This window comes from Coffea arabica, chromosome 11e (assembly GCF_036785885.1).
Source record: "Coffea arabica cultivar ET-39 chromosome 11e, Coffea Arabica ET-39 HiFi, whole genome shotgun sequence".
Taxonomy (NCBI): Eukaryota; Viridiplantae; Streptophyta; class Magnoliopsida; order Gentianales; family Rubiaceae; genus Coffea; species Coffea arabica.
In genome coordinates this window covers 61,038,736-61,060,358 of record NC_092331.1, presented here as the reverse complement: position 1 = coordinate 61,060,358, position 21,623 = coordinate 61,038,736, and the positions used below count along the sequence as shown (strand labels likewise).

General features: G+C 37.1%; 1 protein-coding gene across 2 annotated transcripts; it reads left to right on the top strand.

The window, feature by feature from the left end:
• Positions 1-16,779: 16,779 nt before the first annotated feature.
• On the top strand, positions 16,780-20,797 carry LOC113719171 (BTB/POZ domain-containing protein At1g67900). 2 transcript variants are annotated; one of them, XM_027244276.2, is made up of 5 exons: positions 16,780-16,913; positions 17,425-17,709; positions 17,854-17,923; positions 18,047-19,306; positions 19,943-20,797. In XM_027244276.2, the coding sequence occupies exons 2-5, from the start codon at positions 17,651-17,653 to the stop codon at positions 20,432-20,434; spliced, it is 1,881 nt and encodes a 626-aa protein (XP_027100077.2). In that variant the 5' UTR covers positions 16,780-16,913; positions 17,425-17,650; the 3' UTR covers positions 20,435-20,797. The 2 variants fall into 2 exon arrangements, with proteins under 2 accessions (XP_027100077.2, XP_071928895.1); XM_072072794.1 differs by having other exon boundaries at positions 16,788-16,913; positions 17,474-17,709.
• The last annotated feature ends 826 nt before the right edge of the window (positions 20,798-21,623 follow it).

The window sequence follows — 21,623 nt, the reverse complement described above, 5'->3', positions numbered from 1 at the left end:
TGATCTACGCTATTTTTAATTGGTTGCATCTCCATTCAATTTACATTTTCAAACATTAACAAATTAACACAGTGCTCTAAACAAGAAGACTATTAGCTTACACTAAGATTTTATAATAAGAGATTTTATAATAAGACTCTACACTAAGTTTTCATCTTTCTATTGCCACATTGATGAGATGCACCTCTCAACTACACATTAATATATTTCCCTATCATAAATGATTATTCACAGAAATTTTACCCCTCAAAAAATTTTAAAAAAACCTAAATGGGCTCAATAATTTTGGAAATTATGGTACGAAAGAAGTGCAAGACTTGTATAAAAATTTGCATACTCTTTCAATTGAACCTGTCAAAGGATTTATTGATGTTATATATATATATGTATATATTCAATGCTGCGCGTAGACAGACTATAGCCCATAATGTTCGGACAGAGAATGAAAGAACCATTCAGCACATGCAAAAGAGTGTACTTGAATATTGAAACTTCCTACACATTACGATTAAACACAAGGACGAAACCTCTGCTTGCATTATTGCACAATTCTCTAAAGAGTTTTCAACAACTATCAGTTGTTCTTCCTCCATGAAAAGGCGAAAGAAAAATGGCGATTAATCCCTCCCAACGACAATACTTTGCTCTTTCCGTCTCATTTCCTTGTGGTTCCTCTCTAGTTTCTGAGAAAGAGAGAGAGTGTTTGCACTTTTCTTGTTCTAGCCCGGCATGTAGCTAGCTATCACGCTCACGACACGAGTACATAATTTAGCATTTAGCGTGAGGACGTTATAATCAACGATGCAAAACAAATCTACTGCGCTGGTAGCAAGCAAATAGAAATCCCTTTCAAAGAATAATAATTTAAAAAAAAAAAAAACCGCAATTTTGGCATACGTTAATATACGACAGCTGGGTACCACTGAGCCAAAAGCACGAGGGGTGAGGACTAAAATTCCTAACGCATCACCATCAACGGTCCTCAGAAACGCATTAGAAGAACTAGGAATTACTTACGCATCATATGCTGGAAGAAAACGATGCAAAATGACGAAGACTTGGAAAGCATTTCATGACTAATCATTCATGTCAACGCAGTATTTTCTTTAATTATTTTTATTCTTTTAGGGTTCAAATCCTCTGGTCCAATGGGATTTTTTTTTTCTTTTTAAAACGAAATCGGCTCGTTATCTTTCAATAATAATGTTTAATTGCCAACCTGCTCCAGTCGTTCCAATCTATTACATAGTCCACATTCTTGTCTTGGTTATCAACATTCAGAGGAGATGGGCGCATCTCGAACAACGTTAACTCATTTACAAAGCTAATAATGCATGTCTCTATTTTCTTAACCAACTAAAACAAGACAAACTTATTCAAGGACAAACCAAATACTGGAGGAGGACAAGAAACGGGGAGCTTTTCGCTTTGCTATTCCATAAAATCAAAACCAACGGTCAGTTGAGCCATTTAATTTTGCAGTTTTTCTTAAACCACACGTACATACTTCAATCACAAAGGAGATCATTACGATTTGATTTCTAGGTTGTATATGTGTCACTAAAATACGCTGCTCCATACAGTCATGCTGCACAATAAATGAAGCATTTTCCACTGAACCTTTTAGGTATTTTTTGTCTTAGTGGCCTAAAATGTAATTGAAGAAAGCTGGTCCAAAAGAAATTTATTCCTCAATTTTCTGGTAAAATTGTTGATGTGATTTGAGAGGGGCAGGCGGGGCCGGGAACACAATGGACCATCACAGTGCAAGTGCTTGGCTTCGCTTGGCTTTGCAAAAACATACCACGTGTGCGTTACTTTCTTCCGCAGAGCTTGATTCCGTCTTTGTACTCTGTAGTCTACGGCGGAGGAAACGAAGACTGGAATGCGCCATTGAAAGATTTCCAGCCGGGCTGCTTCAATCCTCAGTTTTTTTCTCACAAAAACGTTCTGCTCATCATGTAGGTCAAAGCGAGAAGGGAGAAAAGAAAGCAAGAAGGAGTCGTCCCTCCCGCTTTTAAAATTCAATTAAAGGATGTTTGCGCGATCCAGACCTTTTCAGTCTTTTTGGTAGAATAGAACATGTAGTAGATATACGAGACTCTGTAAATCTTCATCAGTTTAAAAAGTTTGCCCAAGTACAAATCTTTAGCAGTTGAAAAATCGGTACGTTTGGAATGAAAATTACTTCCTGTTGTGGCATGCATGCAGCACTTTTAGTGATATAATGTGTGCAAGATAAAGTAATTATAAAAATAAAAAATAATTGAAAGGCAAGTTCATCATACAACAAAAATATTTTCTTTTAATAATTCTCTTTATGAGAAGAAAAATCTGAGCACGCGCTCTCCAAGCTTGTCGTTTTTCCTATTAATTAGTTGTAACGTTTGTATTTATCTTTACGCCAGTGTGTTTGGATAGAGTATTAGTTGAAATAATTATTGTAACACTTTTTGTGATGCGACATATGTAAAATAAAAAGGTAGTTGAAAATATAAAAGGACGGATTGAAAAATGTGTTTATGATACAAGCAAAATATTACGTGAAAAAATTAACTGTCCAAAGATTTGACACGAACACGGACTAAATTGGGATGACACCCAAAAATACAAAATTGTGGTACGTGAATGATATCGTGTGACAATGTTGTGGCCACCCAGAGCACCTTATCCAGACACTTGTGTGTGTTTCCACAGAAGGCAAGGGGCTCAGCGTGTCCTCGTGGGCAAGTTTCACAAATAAAAGACCAGCTTTTCCTCAGTAGCTCAGCAGCTTCTTGTAAAAGAGTTAAAAGGTCAAATAAATACGAGTTGCTGCTTGATTCTTGGAATTGGGCTTCTTGACCCAAGTCATTGTAGACTCGGGTCAATTTTTGATCCATGAGATTTTATTTCCGAAGGCACCCCACACGGGACGGTTCAACTGTGTTTGACCCAGTTCAGCACACTACAAAACAAATACATCGCACGATGACAAGCTTCCACTTCCAAGTTTCAAGTACCCAAATTTCTTTTGTTACCGACAACGAAAGAAGCTGTGAATGAGCAACGGATGAACTCGTCCAAGTCAATAATTTACCTTATTTCACATTAGGAAGAAGATCATTAGATTAACTCAGTCTTGTTAATCAAATATCATGAATATTAAGATGAGATGAAACAAGGTCGGAAATATTGAGAGGGGGATGGCAAATTGGACAGACCAAGTCTTTTTTACAAGAAGATTTATGGGCCTCAATTCGAAAAGAAAGGCTGTTCCTTTTCTGACCTTTTTTTTTTTTTTTTGCAAGAAGATTTATGGGCCTAAAATTGGGTTTATTTTGAACATTGGCTCTCGTTCGAGTCTACAAAACTTGGGTGATAACTGATAATGAACCGGAATTTGTGCAGAAAGTGTGGAAATAGGCTTCGAAAAATAATTGTTGAAGGCTTAGTTGGAATCATTTATACTGTGTCAAGAATTGCTTTCTATTGTAGTGACTCAAGAGAAACAAGGACTGGTAATTGTTGAAGGCTTAGTTGAAATCATTTATACCACGTCAAGGTTTCTTTCTGTTGGTGTGACTTAGAGAAACAAGAATTGGAATTTGGTATCTTCTTATTTAAGGTAGGATTAATTTTTCTTATACTGTCAATGTATATATTGACGGAGCTAGATACACGTCGAATCATCTCAATTTAAATTTGAACGCCATACCTTGCACATATGATTTGCTAGTGTATACACTAATAATCGTACATAAAAGATTTACTCAGTTAAAATATTTTATTAGGAAAAAAAATGAAGGAAACTTGTCTTGCCTGTGAGCTTAAGATTGGTGGAGCTTGCAGTGTTTAAATCAGCCCCCATTATGTGCATGCAAATCTTGGCCCAGTGTTCAACATACCAATGATTTTCATGTACCAAACCAGTACTAGTTAATCTTGTTTATAAAAATTCATAATTTTCCCATGAAGATGAACATAAGATCTTACGTGATATCCCGTTATTGATGACTAGCCAATCCGTCATATTGGTGGGCTAGCAGCAAAAATGGTTGGGTTGGGTCTGTGGGTGAATATTGGGCAAGTGCAGGACACAACCCCACAACAACTCTTGCTTCCCTCCACCACGCCTTTTATTTCACATAAAGTCACGCCTTTGTCGAAGAACAACTTATTTAAACAGTCCAACCCCGAGCGAAATTCAGGTAGTAATTAGCATTATTTGGATGCTTGAGCCACCATACCATGGCTGGGGTTCACAACCTGTTTGATCTTCAATGCACAAATGACCAAGGAAAATGGTAAACTGAAATTAGTAGCAAAAGAGACCCAAAAAACCAAAAAAACAAAAAAATTGGGAGGCTTCAATTAAACGAAAAATGAATGAGATTAGAAGAATAATTGCACGTGTGGATGGCACTAATACTGTAGAATGACGTTGGGAGTGGGGCTGTAATCGAGTCGAGTCGAGCTCGAGTATCGCCGTACTCGAGCTCGACTCGACATATAGATATGGTGCTCGAGTTGGAGCTCGAGCTCGAGCTCGAAGTTTGCTCACAATACTCGAGCTCGACTCACATGGGCTCGAGTCCATGCGAGTCTTATTGCCCATATGAAATTCATTTTCTTGATAATTTTTGAGCAAAAAGACATTATTACCCTTTTAAAATTTTTATATGACTTGAAATATTTCGTAAATTCGATAATTCTTTTGGGTATAAGGGTAATTTTATAATAATAATATATTAAATAATTAAAATTAAAATGCTTGATAAGGCTCGTCGAGCCTTCGAGCATCGCTTCTGGATGCTCGAACTCGACTCGAATTCGGTTTGACCGAGTTCGAGTCAAGCTTTTGACCGAGCTGCTTACATCCCTAGCTGGGAGTGTTCCCTTACCAACTAGCCATTTGACGCTTTCCTAAATTCAGATGCAGACCAAACCAATGAAGTGTTGAGAAACAAGCAAAACAGCCCTCACGTGTCCCCTGTCTTCGAATACGTGGCTAAGAACTGAGGGAGAGCCAATGCAGCTTCAGTGTTTCTTCTTCAACAGGACCGTCCAACCGGGCAATCCTCGATCAGTCCTTTCATTTCTCTCCAAAATCTTGTCCAAAACCAACATTTGATGAGTTGACGATTTAAGGCCATAGCCATATGTGCAAATGCGTGATGGGGCTGACACATTTGCTGTGTGTCTGTTCCCTACTTTTTTGGGGCACACAATCTTCTGTTAACTGTCAAATGGAGCCCAAAACTCTGATCCGTCTGTCTTTGGATTTGCTCTGTAACTTGTGTATTGTTCCTTGCAGCAACCTTCCTTCCACGTATATAGTAAAGATTTTGTGTTAGCAAGTTTTGTCTTCCTTATTAAGATATGAGCACTCTCCAACAGCATTACACTAGGAGCAGCCGCTACTTTCTGATAGGAAAGGAGTACTACTTTGTTTATTACGACAAAGTTTGATTCTCACAATCTCATAAAATTGTCCTGTGAGCTAGGAGCGTATAGAAAACCTTTTACTGCGGATGATACGCCAAGTTTTGTAATATGAACATAATTAAAACGAAATTTGATTTTCTTAGGCACATGCAAGATTCTATATTAAATTATGCCGAGTAATTATCCCTTTTTAGTGTGTTTTTTTTTTAAAAAAAATAAAAAATAAAAGAAGGGAAACAGTGTGTGTCAATCTTCTCATATGCTCTAGTATTAGTTGTTTAATGGCACGATGATTAAACACTAATATGCTTTGTTAGTTGTTTACTGCCTTTGAATGGCAGGAACTCTGGTCCTTAATTTTGCTCAATCTGTCAGTCTGAGGAATAGTTTAGTAACTCCACCGGCTCGGCTCCCAAGAAAGACGCATTTATGGGCTAAGGATGGATTAAACAAAAAATGGAAAGTGGATTGGCTTCTTCTTTTTTTTTTTGCCAAAAATTTTTTGCTTTCAAGGAGACAGAGATCTAAAAGGGAAACCATATATAGGACCAACAATTGCAGAGGTGGAGGGAGGGCTAGGGTCACTAGTTTGTTGCTTTAGATTTACAGAAATACACTCTTTTCTAGATGAGAAATCTAACGGGAAAGAGGAGGCGGTGTACATAGGAAAATTGAATGCAAGAGTTATTTGTGTAATGTAGCATTATTGAAGATGAGGGTTTGACAAGCATTTTTTTGTCCAAGACCAATGTCCTATCATAGTTATAAGTTGGAAATAAGGTTCATGAATTCAATTCCAATACGATGGCTACCTAAACACTTGGAATTATTTACAGCTTGTCATACTTTTCAACAAATTAATATTCATCTTTTTTTTTTCTGGTCAAGAAAATAGGTTGTTAAAATTAATTAAAGTTCACAGTTGTGGAATTTCCAACTGCAATTATTTGTGGGTCTGCAGGTTGACGGTTGAGACCACTTGCTTAAAGGCTCACTACCCCACTCGTAGGACATAATTGCTCATATGATTCATTCTGGGAGTTAATTATAAAACGTTTTTATTTGGAGTTTCAGCTTCATCAATATGAAAACACGTTTTGTTCATCAACTGCTCATCTTTGATTGATGCATAAGTGAACTTTCAGATACCCAAATTCTAAAGATTTACGAATTAATTTACTGCCGTGACAGCGAGAATAAAACAAAATTTCAATAACCAAATAGTAGTAACAAATTTACCAGTCCCACCAAAAACCAAATTACGTACCCAAAATTAGCGGAGAACTCGACAGTTCGGTTGCGCAGTGAACATTACGCGTATTATATATTGAGAGAATTTTAATGTTAGGGCAGGCCATAATAAGTTCGATTATGCATAAGTGTCCATTTATGGAACTGTGCTAATTAATTGAGCTAGGGAAGCCCTTTTTTTTAATTATTTATTTATTTTAAAGAAAATTGAGGGAAGTTGGATCATCAGTACTATAAGCCGTATTAAGGATGAATATCAAATAGCTTGCCAAATTTGGACTTAAGTCTCATCTGACTGGGATGAATAGTTTTTTTTAGAGTATTAAAATAGCTAGCCGAATATGCTATACATTTTAATGAATTTCCAAATGCTTTCTCTTGATTTTTAGCAGTCGATTTGATGGGTGTAAATCTCATACTGCGAAAGGACACACCAATATATAGCGGATTCTTCTTTCTCTATGCTTTTCTGCACAGTGTAAATTAAACCAATATTTCCAGCTCTATACTACAATAAATATGTGGGGACTGGGGCGTGGGTGGGCTATGTTTAATTTTTTTAAAAAAAAAAATTGTACTGGATAAACTTCAATACAGTTATGAAGTTACTCGGAAACACGAGATTTTTTTTCAATGAGAAAAGTAGTTTTTTTTTAAATCTTGGAGGTGGCCAGTCTTTAATTAATTTACACATGCATGTTTCAAATTTGGTCAATATTGCTATACGTACGTATTATATATGCACAGAGGAGTCAGAATACATTCTGAGACGAAAGGTCATGCATTTAATTATCTCTTATTGTCATGCATGGCGACTCGCGCATAAGGATGCAGAAGAGAAGAGTAAACTATGCCGCCAGTATTCTGCTTTATGAAGATCCATGGGACATAATCGCTATCAGTTGAGATCAGTAATTATCTGTTCTGGAAAACTTGCATGCATTATTTGGGACCAACTCCTACCTTGCTTTTGACTCAGAATATATACACGCACACATGCGTATATGAACTCAACAAGATAGGTCAGAAATCAAGAATGTAATGATTAAGAACCAACTTTCAACCATAAAGCACAATGCCACTTAGATAACACGTATATTCTCCTCCCTTTGAGTTCTCTTTTTTTAAGGTCAAGTTTAAACTTATCTTGCTCTCAATATATACCAAGTGCATAGAACTTTTCTTTTGCTTTAAAATTTCATCTTCCGACTTTAATAAAGATGACATGATCTTCACAATAATCGAAAAAAAAAAGGTCAAAATCACCTTTTCTTAATGTTTTTTTTTTCTTCTTTTTATTTTCTTGTTATAACTATTTGCTTCACTTGACTATCTGAGTGAAGTGAAGAGGGAGGATTGAATTGAATGATAAGACGAGAAGAATTGTAAGTAAACCTTCTACTTATTATATATTTAAAAAAAACTATTTGATGTAACCAAGGAACCTACAGTAGGCAGGAAAGGTGTCATAACAGTTCTATGTTGTTTCAAAACTAATTAAAAGGGATGCTGTTGGATTAATTAAATAAATGATAACATGAATTTAAATACTCGGATGCTACTGATTCAGGCACAAATTAAACTTTTTGGATAGTGGGTTATTTCTCCAAATATATTTGGTTACATCACTATTACAATTTCCAATACAGCTTTTTATCTTCTCAATTACCGTTTTATCTCACATAAATCACATCACAAAAAGTGCTACAGTAAAAATATCTCAAATAATTTACAATCCAAACAAACCCTTCGTTTGTCTTCCCTCTGCTATTTTGTTTGCAAGAAAGCTGATACATAAAAATGAATGAATAATTTCAACAAAAAAAAATGGTTACCTTTAGTTTCTTTAACGCAGTTTAAATACCAAACTGACCATAATTAAGTCTGATCCAATTTAGATCCAATATTCGTTAACCTATTGCTCAGGCAATTTTAGAGAAACCGTTATAATCATGATTACATTTTAATTCCCCAGGATTAATCCTTCATCAAATTCTCATTTCTCAGCTACCCCCTCCTTTATTTAATCCCCGAATGTGTGTAAAAATTAGTAACAAGAAATCATACATATATTGAGATGGACATAAAAGGGGCTCCAAATTTCTGAATTGTCCGCAGAAAAGAACATACAATGGAGATCAAATGAACGTGAGTCAGCACAATATTGGTGAACTAAAAATAAGATTACTGACCTCGAATTGTAGACCATGGTGGTGGAATCATGACTCTTGGTAGAAAAGAACAGTGAGTTGGGAATAATTTTGTGAAGACAGAAAAAGATGGTGCAAAAGGCCGGTGTGATAATATTGGTTGGACTGCCGCTAATGATACTCATAGACACGTCCTTGGGTGAGCCAACTCACTAATCCAATCCGGGTAAAAATCATTGCCCCCTTGAGGTTTCCAAAAGAGGCTATACGAAAGCCCTCTCTGGTTTTGGAAATTGTCATCAAGACTCTTCTGTAACTTTGCCCTTAATCCCCAACTTGGTTTTAAGCTCAAACTAGTGAAGTTGAGAACAAAATATAATAAACCTAGAACTAATTACAGTGGAATTTCTTTAATTTATATTTGTAATTAATTATTCCTTCAACACATTTGCTTTAGTTGACTTCAGCATTATTTTATTTTCTTCTCTTTCCTTTACATATTTAACGATTTTTTTTTGTGATTGAGGACTTTGTAATTGCTGCAAACCAAAAGCACCCATTTAGTTTGAGATATTTATTTCATACAATAAAAGATACAACTTAAGCAGTGATTTTAACTTCCAAAACTTGAAGTTCTTCTTTGCTAATATGCTTAATCTATTTGAAAGTACTTATGGGTTTTTATTTTAGTTTTTTTTTTTTTGAATTCTTCTGTTTGCTATGGAGGAAAGTGTTTTAGTATGTCATTCCACTAGCATCAATGAAGTATTCTATACTGTGTTTTTAAGGGCTTTTGTATTATGGTGGATTCAACCTTGTTTTGTTTTGCAAGTGTATGGCAATTTTAGTTGATGTTTGTTTTAATTGTTAGATTTTTCTAATAGTGCTCATTCACATCTACATTTGTTACACTCCTTGCATTTAGACTCGTTCCCAAATTAACTATCCTCATGCAAAAATGAAAACTAAAGGCATGAAATAGCAGATTTACCAATCAACCAACATAAATTATGAACTAAACAACAATTGATTCTATCTTAACTTGATAGGTAACATGGAATTCATAATAATAATAATAATAATAATGTGAGAAAGAGGGAGAAACTCTTATGCTAAAAAAAAAATTAACTTCCCAAGAGGTGCTAACTACGAATCCTCAACCCTTCCTTGTTAGCTTTTCTTAACAAATTAACTTTCCCACCCCCCCCCCCCTTCTCCCTTTTTTTCCCCTTGTACGTTCAATTACAATGACCTTCCATGTCCCCAAAATTTTCACTCGCATGACGATGGAGGAGATCTTTAGCTTCTATCACCGCGGACTACTGAACACTCATGTAGCCTATATAATGATTACCCGCTTGAAGGGTTGTTGAGACAATTCCAAGAAAATTACAGGTAAATCCACTGCGCATAATTATGAACCTTACGAAAGTGTAATCTAGTGCTGTTCAAAATATTTGGCACCTTAAGTGGCTGAAATAAACTGATAAAGCTGAAGCTGAATTTGTGAGGCAGAAGAAATTATTTCAGAGCCATGGTGCCTGTCCAGGCGTTGCATGCGAATGTCTGACATCTGTTGTTAGAGGCTGGGTACGTAACTTGAGATGAAGATTTTAGCATCTATCGTCATCATCTTGCCAACTACAACTGCCATAAACTTATGTGAATTTCAAGCTTTTAAAGCATTTGATTGACTTCCTTTACCTGTACGTAATTGAAGACTTACGACCCCACAATCATTTCCCCCCGGTCTCCTCCTACCACATTCAAATCACCAAATGTAGGTACTAGGACCTAGTAGAAAACTGAAGAAAGAGGGAAAAAAAAAAACTGTCTTTTTTCTTTTTGAGTTTGTTTTCTTGTAGAAAATGCAGTAGTAATTTTAATAGTTCTGAATGCGTCAATTTAGAGTTGAACAGTGCTAATGGTGATCGAGAATTCACTCGATGACTAGTAAAAACGAGAAAAATGCCGAAAGTGAAAGAAAAAAAAAAGCTGTATTTACTTTATGTTGTAAAATTGTTGTCTCACATTTTTCATGCTTGCATTAGATGATCTCAATTTCTATGAACATGGATCCGACAATGAAAAAGTTGTTCAAACATATTCGGGATCCAAGAAAATCTGTATTAGACATGTCGTGTTTGAAGGACTACACATGTAGATCTTTAAACCCTTGTTTTCTTTGCTCCCTATGATGACAATTCTAAAGTCTATCAAAGAATCAGCAGTGTGAAATTTGAACTGCAATATTTTATGCCCTCCCCGTGCGAAACCGTATATGTACACCTCCCAGTAGTAGCTAGGAGTAATACAAATTACGGTAAAACAATATTCCAAACTTAATCCACAAAAAAAAAAAAAACTTTAATCCACATATGGTGGCGAGATGAATGGAAACTCACATATGAAAACTACGAGGACAAAACATAGTAATAGTAGTTTTTTGATATGATTACGAATAACCCATAAATTAGTGGTGTGATTAACATATGAGTGGCTAGTTTAACTTTACAATATTATAACTAATCACAAATAGTGGGATGAAAACTAAAATATATAATTTAAACAATCTCATATGTATATAAAAAAAAAATTAACTATTCGGATAAATAAATTCTCCATACTTGTTAACTATTCGGATGCTGGCAAGTGAAAATTGTAAATCAACCTCATCACAAGTGAGAGAGCTTCCCAAGCGGAAACAAATCCTCTGCAGTATTAATTCCGCGAGCGAAGGAATCAAAGATTTTTCAGACTTTGTCAACGACGACCAGGTGTATGGCTAGTGGAGTCGGATAACGACTGAACTAACTCAATGCCTCGCGCCACATAGTCGATTCAGTGTGTTCGCACAATCATTGCTCAAGTAACTTATCTGCAGCAGCAGCAGCTTCTTGAGTTCTTAGTTGAATAGGAGCTGAATGATGTTGAACTTAATTAGTAATTTAGAATACAGTAGACGAGAGAGCTGAAGGTCTTAGTGCATAATAGTTTATCAAACTTTGAACTTTCTGGTGGAGGAGGATGCGCAAGATGATTAATTAGGCTTATAACAGTTATCCAGCACCCCAGTCTTGTGTATGATACAGTTTATATGTTGATCTATTTAAGTTTTTGGATCGAGTTTTTAACCTATAATCTAATGTCTTAGTTGTACTAGATGATTATTTAGGTGTCACATAACAAGATAACTAATCAGTCTAATCTATGCATTAAGTGGGATTGACGAAGTTTGTGGTGGAATTAGGATACGTGAAAGTGGCAGTTAAAAGGAGGAGAGGACACAAGGACCCCACAGGGCCAAAAGCAGCCAAAGTAAAAAGAAATCTTGTTACCCAAAGTGGGGTTTAGAATTACACGAACGGCCCATTTGATGAAAAAGATTAGAAGGACAATTGCATGGTCAAATTGCCAGTTCATTTGGGAAAATGGGAAGATCCCCATCCATCCCCATTCCCCTTAGCTTGTTTATGAATGGTGAATGTTACAATTCAGAAGGCTCTGATGAAGAAAGAATTGGCACAGAACAAAAAGATGCTCGATCCTGTAGCAGCAGCAGCAGCAGCGGCAGTAATATCAAACATCTAAATCAGATCGTGGGGTGCCATTGTTGCATGTGTGCATGCGCTAATGCGTACAAAGTCTACAGATCTCTAAAAGTCAATACAACCAAACAGAGAATAACAAAACTTGGAAATGGGACGGAAAGTGATTATTCATGGGGCAAAACTATGCATTTATTATAAATTTTTTGCGAGCCCAAACAAGACAGTTGTTTGTCAAGTAAGTATTGAAACAAATCCCACATCGATAGACAGTATTGAGTGTCATGGGGGTTAGTACACCTCTAGTAGCAGTGGCCTTACTGGCTTTTCCAAAAATCCCACATCGATCATTGGGAGGGGGGTTTGGGGTTAGATTATTAGTTCCCTGGGTGGCCTCAAGAGTTGCCGGCTTTTGAGGTTTACCTGGGATTAAGGGTTAGTGATTTAATTCTGATTTCTTCTGTTGAAAGAAAAAGAAAGTATGGAGAGGTTTCTAAGTGTCATGGAGGTTTGTACACCTTTAGTAGCAGTGGCCTTACTGGCCTTTCCAAAAATCCCACATCGATCATTGGAGGGGTTTCGGGTTAGATTATTAGTTCCCTGGGTGGCCTCAAGAGTTGCCGGCTTTTGAGGTTTACCTGGGATTAAGGATCAGTGATTTAATTCTGATTTCTTCTGTTGTAAAAAAAAAGTATTGAAACAAATCTTTGGAGCACCGACTGGCATTAATATCTTTGCCCTGACCTTCACTAGCTGTCATCGCTGAGCCGTATTCATCGATTTGCAGGTTCCGTGACCTTTTGTTTTGACTCCCGAATGTAATTCAGACGCTCTCCTGAAAAGAAATTTATTATACTAGTCCGAGTTTCCCATCAAAAATTGCAGACGTCGGAATCAATCATGAACCTTGTTCAGCGTAACCAAGGATCATGCTAGACTAGACCTCATCAACCGTGCCGTAAAGATGGCACTAGGAAACTGCTTGGTATTTTTTTTTTCCAACCTCGTAATTCACAAAAGAAAGAAAAAGAATATGGATTGAGAAGGCAAAAGGGATTCTAAAAAAGTCTTCTATCATGAATATTTGATAACAAAATGAGTACATGGTATTATCGTATGGGCTAAAGTGGATAAAATTTTAGGAGCATTAAAAGAAGGCTTTGTAGGTGTAATGCCTGGCCGATATGATTAAATAGGAGGGTTGATGTTTACTTCCCTTGAGCAAAAATTGACATCAGAAATTTAAAAAAAATAAAAACAAAAAATCAAGAAGCCTAGTTTGGAGGGTAGTATAAACTTTTAGCTGAAAGCTGTAAAAGATACGCCATAAATTTCATCATGCAGATTCAAGTGTCACTTCAACGTCTTCACCGCATAAATTTAACTGTTCCTTTTAATTTAATTCCATTCGGGCTCTCCATCGATTGCATAGTAGCTCTAACAAAAGTACTAGTATTTTTCTACCGGTACTTTTTTTGTTTGTTTGTTTGTTCGTAGTAAGATAGCTAATTGAAAATTGACCTGTAAAAAAACTTTTTGCTGTTTCACATCGTACGATTATCAAATCATCATCATCAAAACTAAGACAGAAGAAGAAGGTCCCACCAAGGAAATATAGTGGAGGAGAACGAGGTCCCACCTGTCGACTGGTAGCCCCGTTGGGTGGCACCGTTAGCACAGCTGAGGACCCCCCACACCGTAGACCGTGACCGTCGAGGATGGTGGCCTTTCACACATAGTGATAGCGGACTGGACGGCAGCAGAGCAATTATACAAATGCCAAACAGACCTCAACCACCTTTCGTCCACACCAGTTTGACCTTGAATTTAGAACAAAATATCCGAATTGCCAGTGCAAGGGGGTTCGGTGGGAGCATTGATCGAGCCAAGACGCTGTTCGGGTGTGGAGTCTGGTGGACACTGATCGAGCCAAGACACTGTTGGTTCTTAATCCAAGGTGGACAATGACTGAACCAACACATACGTTTTTTGGGGTCAGTTTACCTTTGTATGCCCAACCAAACTTGGCAAGTGGGCAGAAACTTTAGGTCCACGGCCCGAAGAGAAATAGTGGCTTGACTCAATTTCTTCTAACTTTTTTTTTTTTTTTTTTTGGGTTGTTGTCAGAATTTCAATCCTTAGTATCAATTCATAAGATATATTAATAAGGTAGTTGATAGTATTACTAAATTAGTAAGTTGTGTATGTATATTTCAAACCGCTAGTATAAACTATGGATCCGTGTAGTGCAAATCTTGTGTACCATTATCATTTCATCTGTACTCGTGACAGAAAATACGTCGAACATTTCATAGATTTGATCAATTTGAAAAAATCACTAAATTTAATGTATTTATCACTAAAATACCTCAAATTGTTTATTATCTATGGGTTTGTTTGGATTGTGAATTATTATAGATATTTTTACTGTAGCACTTTTTGTGATGTGATGTATGTGAAATAAAAAGGCAATTGAAAAAATAAAAAGATGCGTTGAAAATTATAATGATGATGTAAGAAAATATATTTTAACAAATAAATCGCAATCCCAACAAACCCTATGTTGTTTGAATGTTCCAAAGGAATGGCACCAAAATTTCCACAAGTGGAATGGACATTGTCCACTTGTTGTACCTTTACACAATGACACTAGTAACTTGTAAGTATCATTTGAGGTATGCTCTAAGGTTATGATGACTAACTGTTCTCTAATTATTCCAATCATTTAACTTCAATCATAGACTTTGAATTGGTTGCCAAGGGACTGGTCACGAAAATGGATAGCTGCTCGCTCACTTTGGAGATGTAGCAGCTAGACTAGAGTAGGAAAAGATCGCAAGTGCCTAGCTCTAGAGACACTTAATAGAAAACAAAATAAACACAAAGTAGGCTATATATTGGCTCAAAAGTGAAAAGAAAAAAAAAATGATTGGATTGCATTTCAGGTTTTACTCGGCAGATGCTGACTTTATCCAATCATAAAGACTACTGCATTTAAGAGTTGGCAACTTGGCAGCGGAAGTTTGAGAGTTTTGTTCTCTGGATGTTTTATAGCGACTCCCTCTTTAGTTTACTGGGAAAAACAATTTGGATGAAAATAATGTATTTTGAGTTAATATGAGATGAGATTACTCATTACTAAATGCACTAAACAATTCGCTAATGTTGTGCTAAACTGTCTTCTAGCTGTCGATCTAGATATCAATACTACTACTATTATTATTGTTCCTCGAGTTAATTTAGCAAATAAAAAAAACTCCCGAGTCAAGCAAAGCTACTCTACTGACCCAAGAAATAAAAAAAAAAAATTGAACTTTTGACATGGATGAAATGCTTTACGGCTTTGCCAGTACAAAGATTGGGCAAAAATTAAGTCCAAAATCGCATACATTGCATGAAAGCTTTTAAAGTTGGATGCAAGAATGATGTCAGGGACACATATGACCAGAACGCCATATCGTTGGTTTGCAGCTCCCAGAGAGAGTTGTTTATGGATGAAGTGGACCCTTGCTTTTATAAAAACATCAGTGCAGCTCTTTCTGATACTATCGGAAAAAACTTTTATCGGAAAAAGTTGTAATGGAAACGGAAAAAGAAAAAAGAAAAAACCATTAATGGCTTTACCAGTCAGTGATCTTCCAAGAATCCAATGCATAATCCAATTGACTAAAACTCTCAACCGCCAAAGCAGTGCATTCTGCATAACTTTATGCCTGAAAATTTTTCTCTCATTTTTTGTCCGATAGCATCACAAATGATACTTAAAAAAACCAATCCATGGCCGAGCCAACACACTTGTAGGTTTTTTCCCATCTTTCACACAGGGGTGTAGAGGCAAATTTAATGGAGATGGCCCTCCAGCTATAAATGCATGAAAAGTACCATATTTCAATGAAAAAGAAGGGCAATTGTGATGAGCCCATGTATTATATATCATGAACCTGAGGCCAATATGATAGGGCAATACCTAAAGGTGCCCTTGATAGAGATACAGATATCCCATTCCTCATCCAGCATCTCTTGTCCCCAACCCCTCTTGCTGCTACTTTTTCGGTATTCTCTCCACAAACTTACCATGCGTATACACCATCCTTTATGGCACAAAATAATCAGGAATTTTACTTTTTCTTGAAATACACTTGTGCTGGGAAAGAAATTACTGTACATACTAAGGGCACCAGAACCGGGGGTACGATGTTTGATCGAGTACTATATATATACAGGAGTATTAGTATTAGCGTTTGACTAAAATAATCAGAGGGGTGGAAGAATAATCAATTCTTGAAATAAAAATGGCTCTAGCAATGATGAGAAATAGGACACTGGTGGGCGCACCATAGGCACGTGGGAGTCGCCTTTCTCTCATTGCTTGCACGCTGGCATGGAGGCTAGCAAGCTAAGCTGAAGCTGCCTATAACCAAACCATCTTTCTCCCTAGAGGGTCTGGCAATAACAAAAAACAGTTTGGCTTTGGAAATTTCCAGGGGGAATGATTGCCAATTTTTCCCGTCAACCAAACAACCTTAACATATTTCAGGTCGTGATCATTTTATATTTGTGTCTTTTCTAAATTGAGTAACGTGAAATTGATATTTATTACTTCAGTGGTCTCAATTTTTCTTCTCCTTTTTTCCCCCTTTTTTTGGGTTTTTTTTTCTTCAATACTGAGTTGTGGGAACTACCTAGGTAGTTAATTACAATCAAATTCATGATCTTTGACGGGATATTGGTGTACGCTTTGTTTCTGTCTGTTTGCATGTCGATATCAAAAGGGGTGGAGAATGTGACTGAAATGACTTGGATTTTACCTCATTTGATTTCCTTGGTTCATGTCATTTTTTTTTTATCGTTATTTATATAGCTTTTGCTTGTTATACCAGTCACATAATAACCAGTTGAGCTAAAAAAAAAATGGAAGTAGTGTATCAATTCTTGGGCTGAATTTTCCTCTTTCTTCAAGAATATTCTCCTACTTTCGGTTTTCATCCTTTTGTTCACCCCGTTAAAGATTGGTTTGTATTGATTTTACTTTCTTGTCGAAACATTAGGTGTTGGAACAAAAGAGTTACTGAATACTGAACTCAGTATTGTGTTTAGTGGTCATCTGGGCTTCCGACAAACTGTATTGCTTGCAGCTGGAGGAAGAACTTTCCAAAGTGACTGGTGTCCTTAAAGTGAGGCTCTTAGCAAGCATGAAATTGGTTTTGTCTAATACTGCCACCTTGCATATCTTGTGAATTGGTAATCCTACAAGGAGGAGAAACAAGTTCAAAGATGAAGTTTATGAAACTAGGATCCCGGCCTGATACTTTCTATACTACCGAGGCTGTAAGGTAAAGTTTTATTCGTCACAGTTTCAATCAATTTGTAGCCCCTTGGTATCTTGAATAAATCTGCTGAATTCAGCTATAATAGTTGATTCTTGATACCCTTGTTTCAAGTGACAAAGTAAGAATCTTTTCTGTTTGTTGATGCAGGTCAGTCTCCTCAGAGGTCTCCAGCGATCTCATAGTTCAGGTCAAAGGAAGCAGATATATGCTTCACAAGGTAAATTCCTTGGTAATTTACTCGTCTCCGTAGACTAATTCTGTGAAACGAAACGAAATGGGAAATCAACAAGAAAAGTTGTGAATTTTGTGAAGTTGACAACTTCTCTTGGCTGTCCTGCAGTTTCCCCTGCTATCCAAGTGTTTGCGCCTGCAGAGGCTGTGTGCTGAAAATCTCGAGTCACAGCAGCAAATAGTCCAGCTACCTGATTTTCCAGGAGGTGTCGAGGCATTTGAGCTGTGTGCAAAGTTCTGTTATGGTATCACCATCACTCTCAGTGCCTACAACATTGTCTCCGCTCGATGTGCTGCAGAGTACCTTCAAATGACGGAGGATGTGGAGAAGGGGAACTTAATTTACAAACTTGAAGTTTTCTTTAATTCTTGCATACTTCAAGGGTGGAAGGATTCAGTTGTAACATTACAGAGCACCAAGGCGTATCCTTTGTGGTCCGAGGACCTCGGCATGACAAGCAGATGTATTGAAGCCATTGCTTCAAAAATTCTGGCCAACCCCTCAAAGATGTGCTTGTCACACAGTTATTCAAGGAGAGGGAGGGATGATATCTCTTGCAATGGATCAGAAAGCCAGAGGCAGAAACCTGCAACCAAAGGCTGGTGGGCTGAAGATATAGCTGAACTGGGGATAGACCTCTACTGGAGAACAATGATAGCCATAAAATCTGGTGGGAAGGTGCCCTCCAATCTTGTAGGTGATGCGTTGAGGATTTATGCAGCTAGATGGCTACCAAACATATCAAAGTACATAAGTGTTGACAATGAAGTGGAGTCTGAACCTGAGATGGATTCAATTAAGGAAGTTACATCTAAACACAGGCTGCTTCTTGAATCAATTGTTAGCCTATTACCAGCTGAAAAAGGTTCTGTTTCTAGCGGCTTTTTATCAAAATTACTGAAGGCTGCTAACATACTTAAAGCCTCTTCAGCTTCCAAGAATGAATTGGCAAGAAGAATTGGAATTCAATTGGATGAGGCTGCGGTTTCTGATCTGTTAATACCATCATTGTCATACACAAGTAACATGTTATATGATGTTGATGTGGCCATGACCATATTAGAGCAGTTCATGTTACAAGGACAAAGTCCCCCAACAAGTCCTCCAAGAGCCAAGCGGGATTTCGAACGAAGGAGGTCTCGTTCGGCAGAGAATATTGATTTTGAGTTTCAGGAGAGCAGGAGGTCATCCTCTGCATCACATAGTTCAAAACTCAAAGTAGCAAAGCTCGTGGATGGATATCTACAGGAGATAGCTCGAGATGTCAACGTACCCCTCTCAAAATTTACTGCAATTGCTTCAGCACTTCCAGAGTTTGCCAGGGTCGATCATGATGATCTTTACAAAGCCATCGACATTTATCTCAAGGTATTTATTTCCATAGAAAACAGAAAGACTGACTAAAAATCATACCGTAGTTGATTCTTTTTCTTGTTTCCTTATTTTTTGCTTTTGTTTTAACCTTTTTCCTTCTTGTTCTAAAATTACACAAGGGGTTAGATGTTTAAGAAAGGTTGGAGCAGAAGAATACAAAGACAGATTAGTTGACAGAAATTAGGATGTTTGTCAATGTCATTCAGTGGATAACCAACTACCTTGACCTTTAAATGCTGTCCATTTCTTGTTTGGTTAGTTAATTCAACTTTATGCACATCAATTTGGTATAATCTGGCAGTAGGTCCTCGTACGTTGATTTTACTGCCTACGGCCACGTTCAATGGTCTGAGAACTTTCGGTGGGAGGGACTCAAAAGAATTTTAGATAATGTTCTGTCATCACAGGAATCAGGATTATTGGTGTTAATTTGCTCCTCACGAATCTGATGGGACTTTCACTGCTTGACTCGGAGTGCTACATGCCTACCATTTCTCTCTATGTTATTTTCTTTGCTTCTGTTTCACTCGAATTAAACCTTTATCCTTGATAGATTCCTCTACCAATTGAATCATGAATTCCAAAATGGGAGAATGGTGTTGACATAATTCCTTCTACTAAACTGTGCAGGGACATCCAGAACTCAACAAAAGTGACAGAAAGCGTCTGTGTCGAATTTTAGACTGCAGAAAGCTATCCGTTGAAGCCTGTATGCATGCAGCCCAAAATGAAATGCTTCCCCTTAGGGTAGTGGTGCAAGTTCTTTTCTTTGAACAAGCTCGAGCTGCCATGGCTGGTGGCCAAGTCACTGATCTGCCAAGCAACATCAAGGCTCTTTTAGCTACACACAATGACCATTCATCAAGGCCTGCAGCATCCTTCAGCAACAATGGTATGACACCGGCAGATGATCAATGGAGTGTCTCTGGAGCAAAATCACCCAAATCAAAGCTTTCGACTCTAAAAATGAAGCTGGCTGAGGATGATGATTTGGATGAAAATTACCAGGATGGGATTGGGAAATCCTCAAGAGTTAAGGCATTCTGCATGCTTCCTAATCGACCTAAAAGGATGTTGAGCAAGTTGTGGCCTAGCAACAGAAGTACTAGTGAGAAAAACTGAAAGAAATTTTGTTTTCTTTCTAGTTAAAAGGGATGGTTATTTGATGGTTAACATATACTCTACCTTAATTTTTTTTTTCCCCCCTTTGTCTAGTTCTTGCTTAAGCTTTGTAATTGTTAGGGAAGATAATCCAATGTGCATTATTGGTGTACCTTATGCTAATAAAAGCAAATGTTGTAGAGGTTAAAAGGGCCAAAAAAAAGTCTCTGAGGAACCTCTATTAGTGCAAAATGGAGTAGGACGCTTGTGAGGCTGGAGTCGGGACCAAGGTATTGTGCATACTTATTCCATCCAAGAGCATCCATCTTTATCATATATTGTAACTTAGTGAATTCCCCTATCGAGAAGAGGAAATTTAATGAACTGTTTATAGCGTACCTAAAACTGCAATCTGTTCCGGAGTGGAGTTATTATTCACCTTCAGGCGGTTGCTTTTCAGAAATTTTCTTGTACAAATTCAGGCGAATGTTGAACGGCATTTGAAAGTACATTTGTTCATTGAGGAATCCATATCTGCAACTTGAAGAATTCATCAATGCAACTGGTCCTCCTCACTGTTTGTGGCAATGATGCACCCTCTTAACAACAAGTATCAGGGCGAAAATAAATTGCTATCACTCTCGTATGCTAATCAGGATGAAAAATATACAAAGAGAATTTGCTCTAAACTAATGTTTCTCACAAGGAGAAAACTGTAACGTAGGAAATCAAGACTTGAAAATTGAACTCCTGACAATTTCATATCCTCCCAGAAGAGAACACAACAACCCCCCAAACAAACAACAAAAAACATATAACTTCGTAATAGTGCATGAAGAACATAACAGCGTACGGTTTATTGTGCACAAAAGAAGCTCTAGATATCATGCATAATTATTTAGTGCTTCTATCTCCCAAATTTGGATTTGGTACAATTATTTTGTCTTCCGACAGTTGTATTGGGATTTAGAGTCGAGATATTAATTGTCTCTGCCAATTGATTGAACTTTCGAGGCGGGTGTCCCATAAACATCACTTAAAAATAGTAGTATTGATGGTCCAGCATCCTTTGTGTTGGTTTTTGTCATTTATTCTGGAATGTACAAGGACAGCTGAGCTTCATGTTTGAGCACAAAAGTTTACTTCTTTTTGCTTAACATAGAATATATATATATGTACTAAATTGATCAGACGTATTTTTTTTTGTAGT

Bases quoted from the DNA above. Each gene is read 5' to 3' on its own strand.
- LOC113719171 (XM_027244276.2), top strand. From the start codon at position 17,651: ATGAAGTTTATGAAACTAGGATCCCGGCCTGATACTTTCTATACTACC. The intron at 17,710-17,853 runs GTAAAGTTTTAT...TTGTTGATGCAG, and splicing joins TATACTACCGAGGCTGTAAG to GTCAGTCTCCTCAGAGGTCT. The intron at 19,307-19,942 runs GTATTTATTTCC...TAAACTGTGCAG, and splicing joins CCATCGACATTTATCTCAAG to GGACATCCAGAACTCAACAA.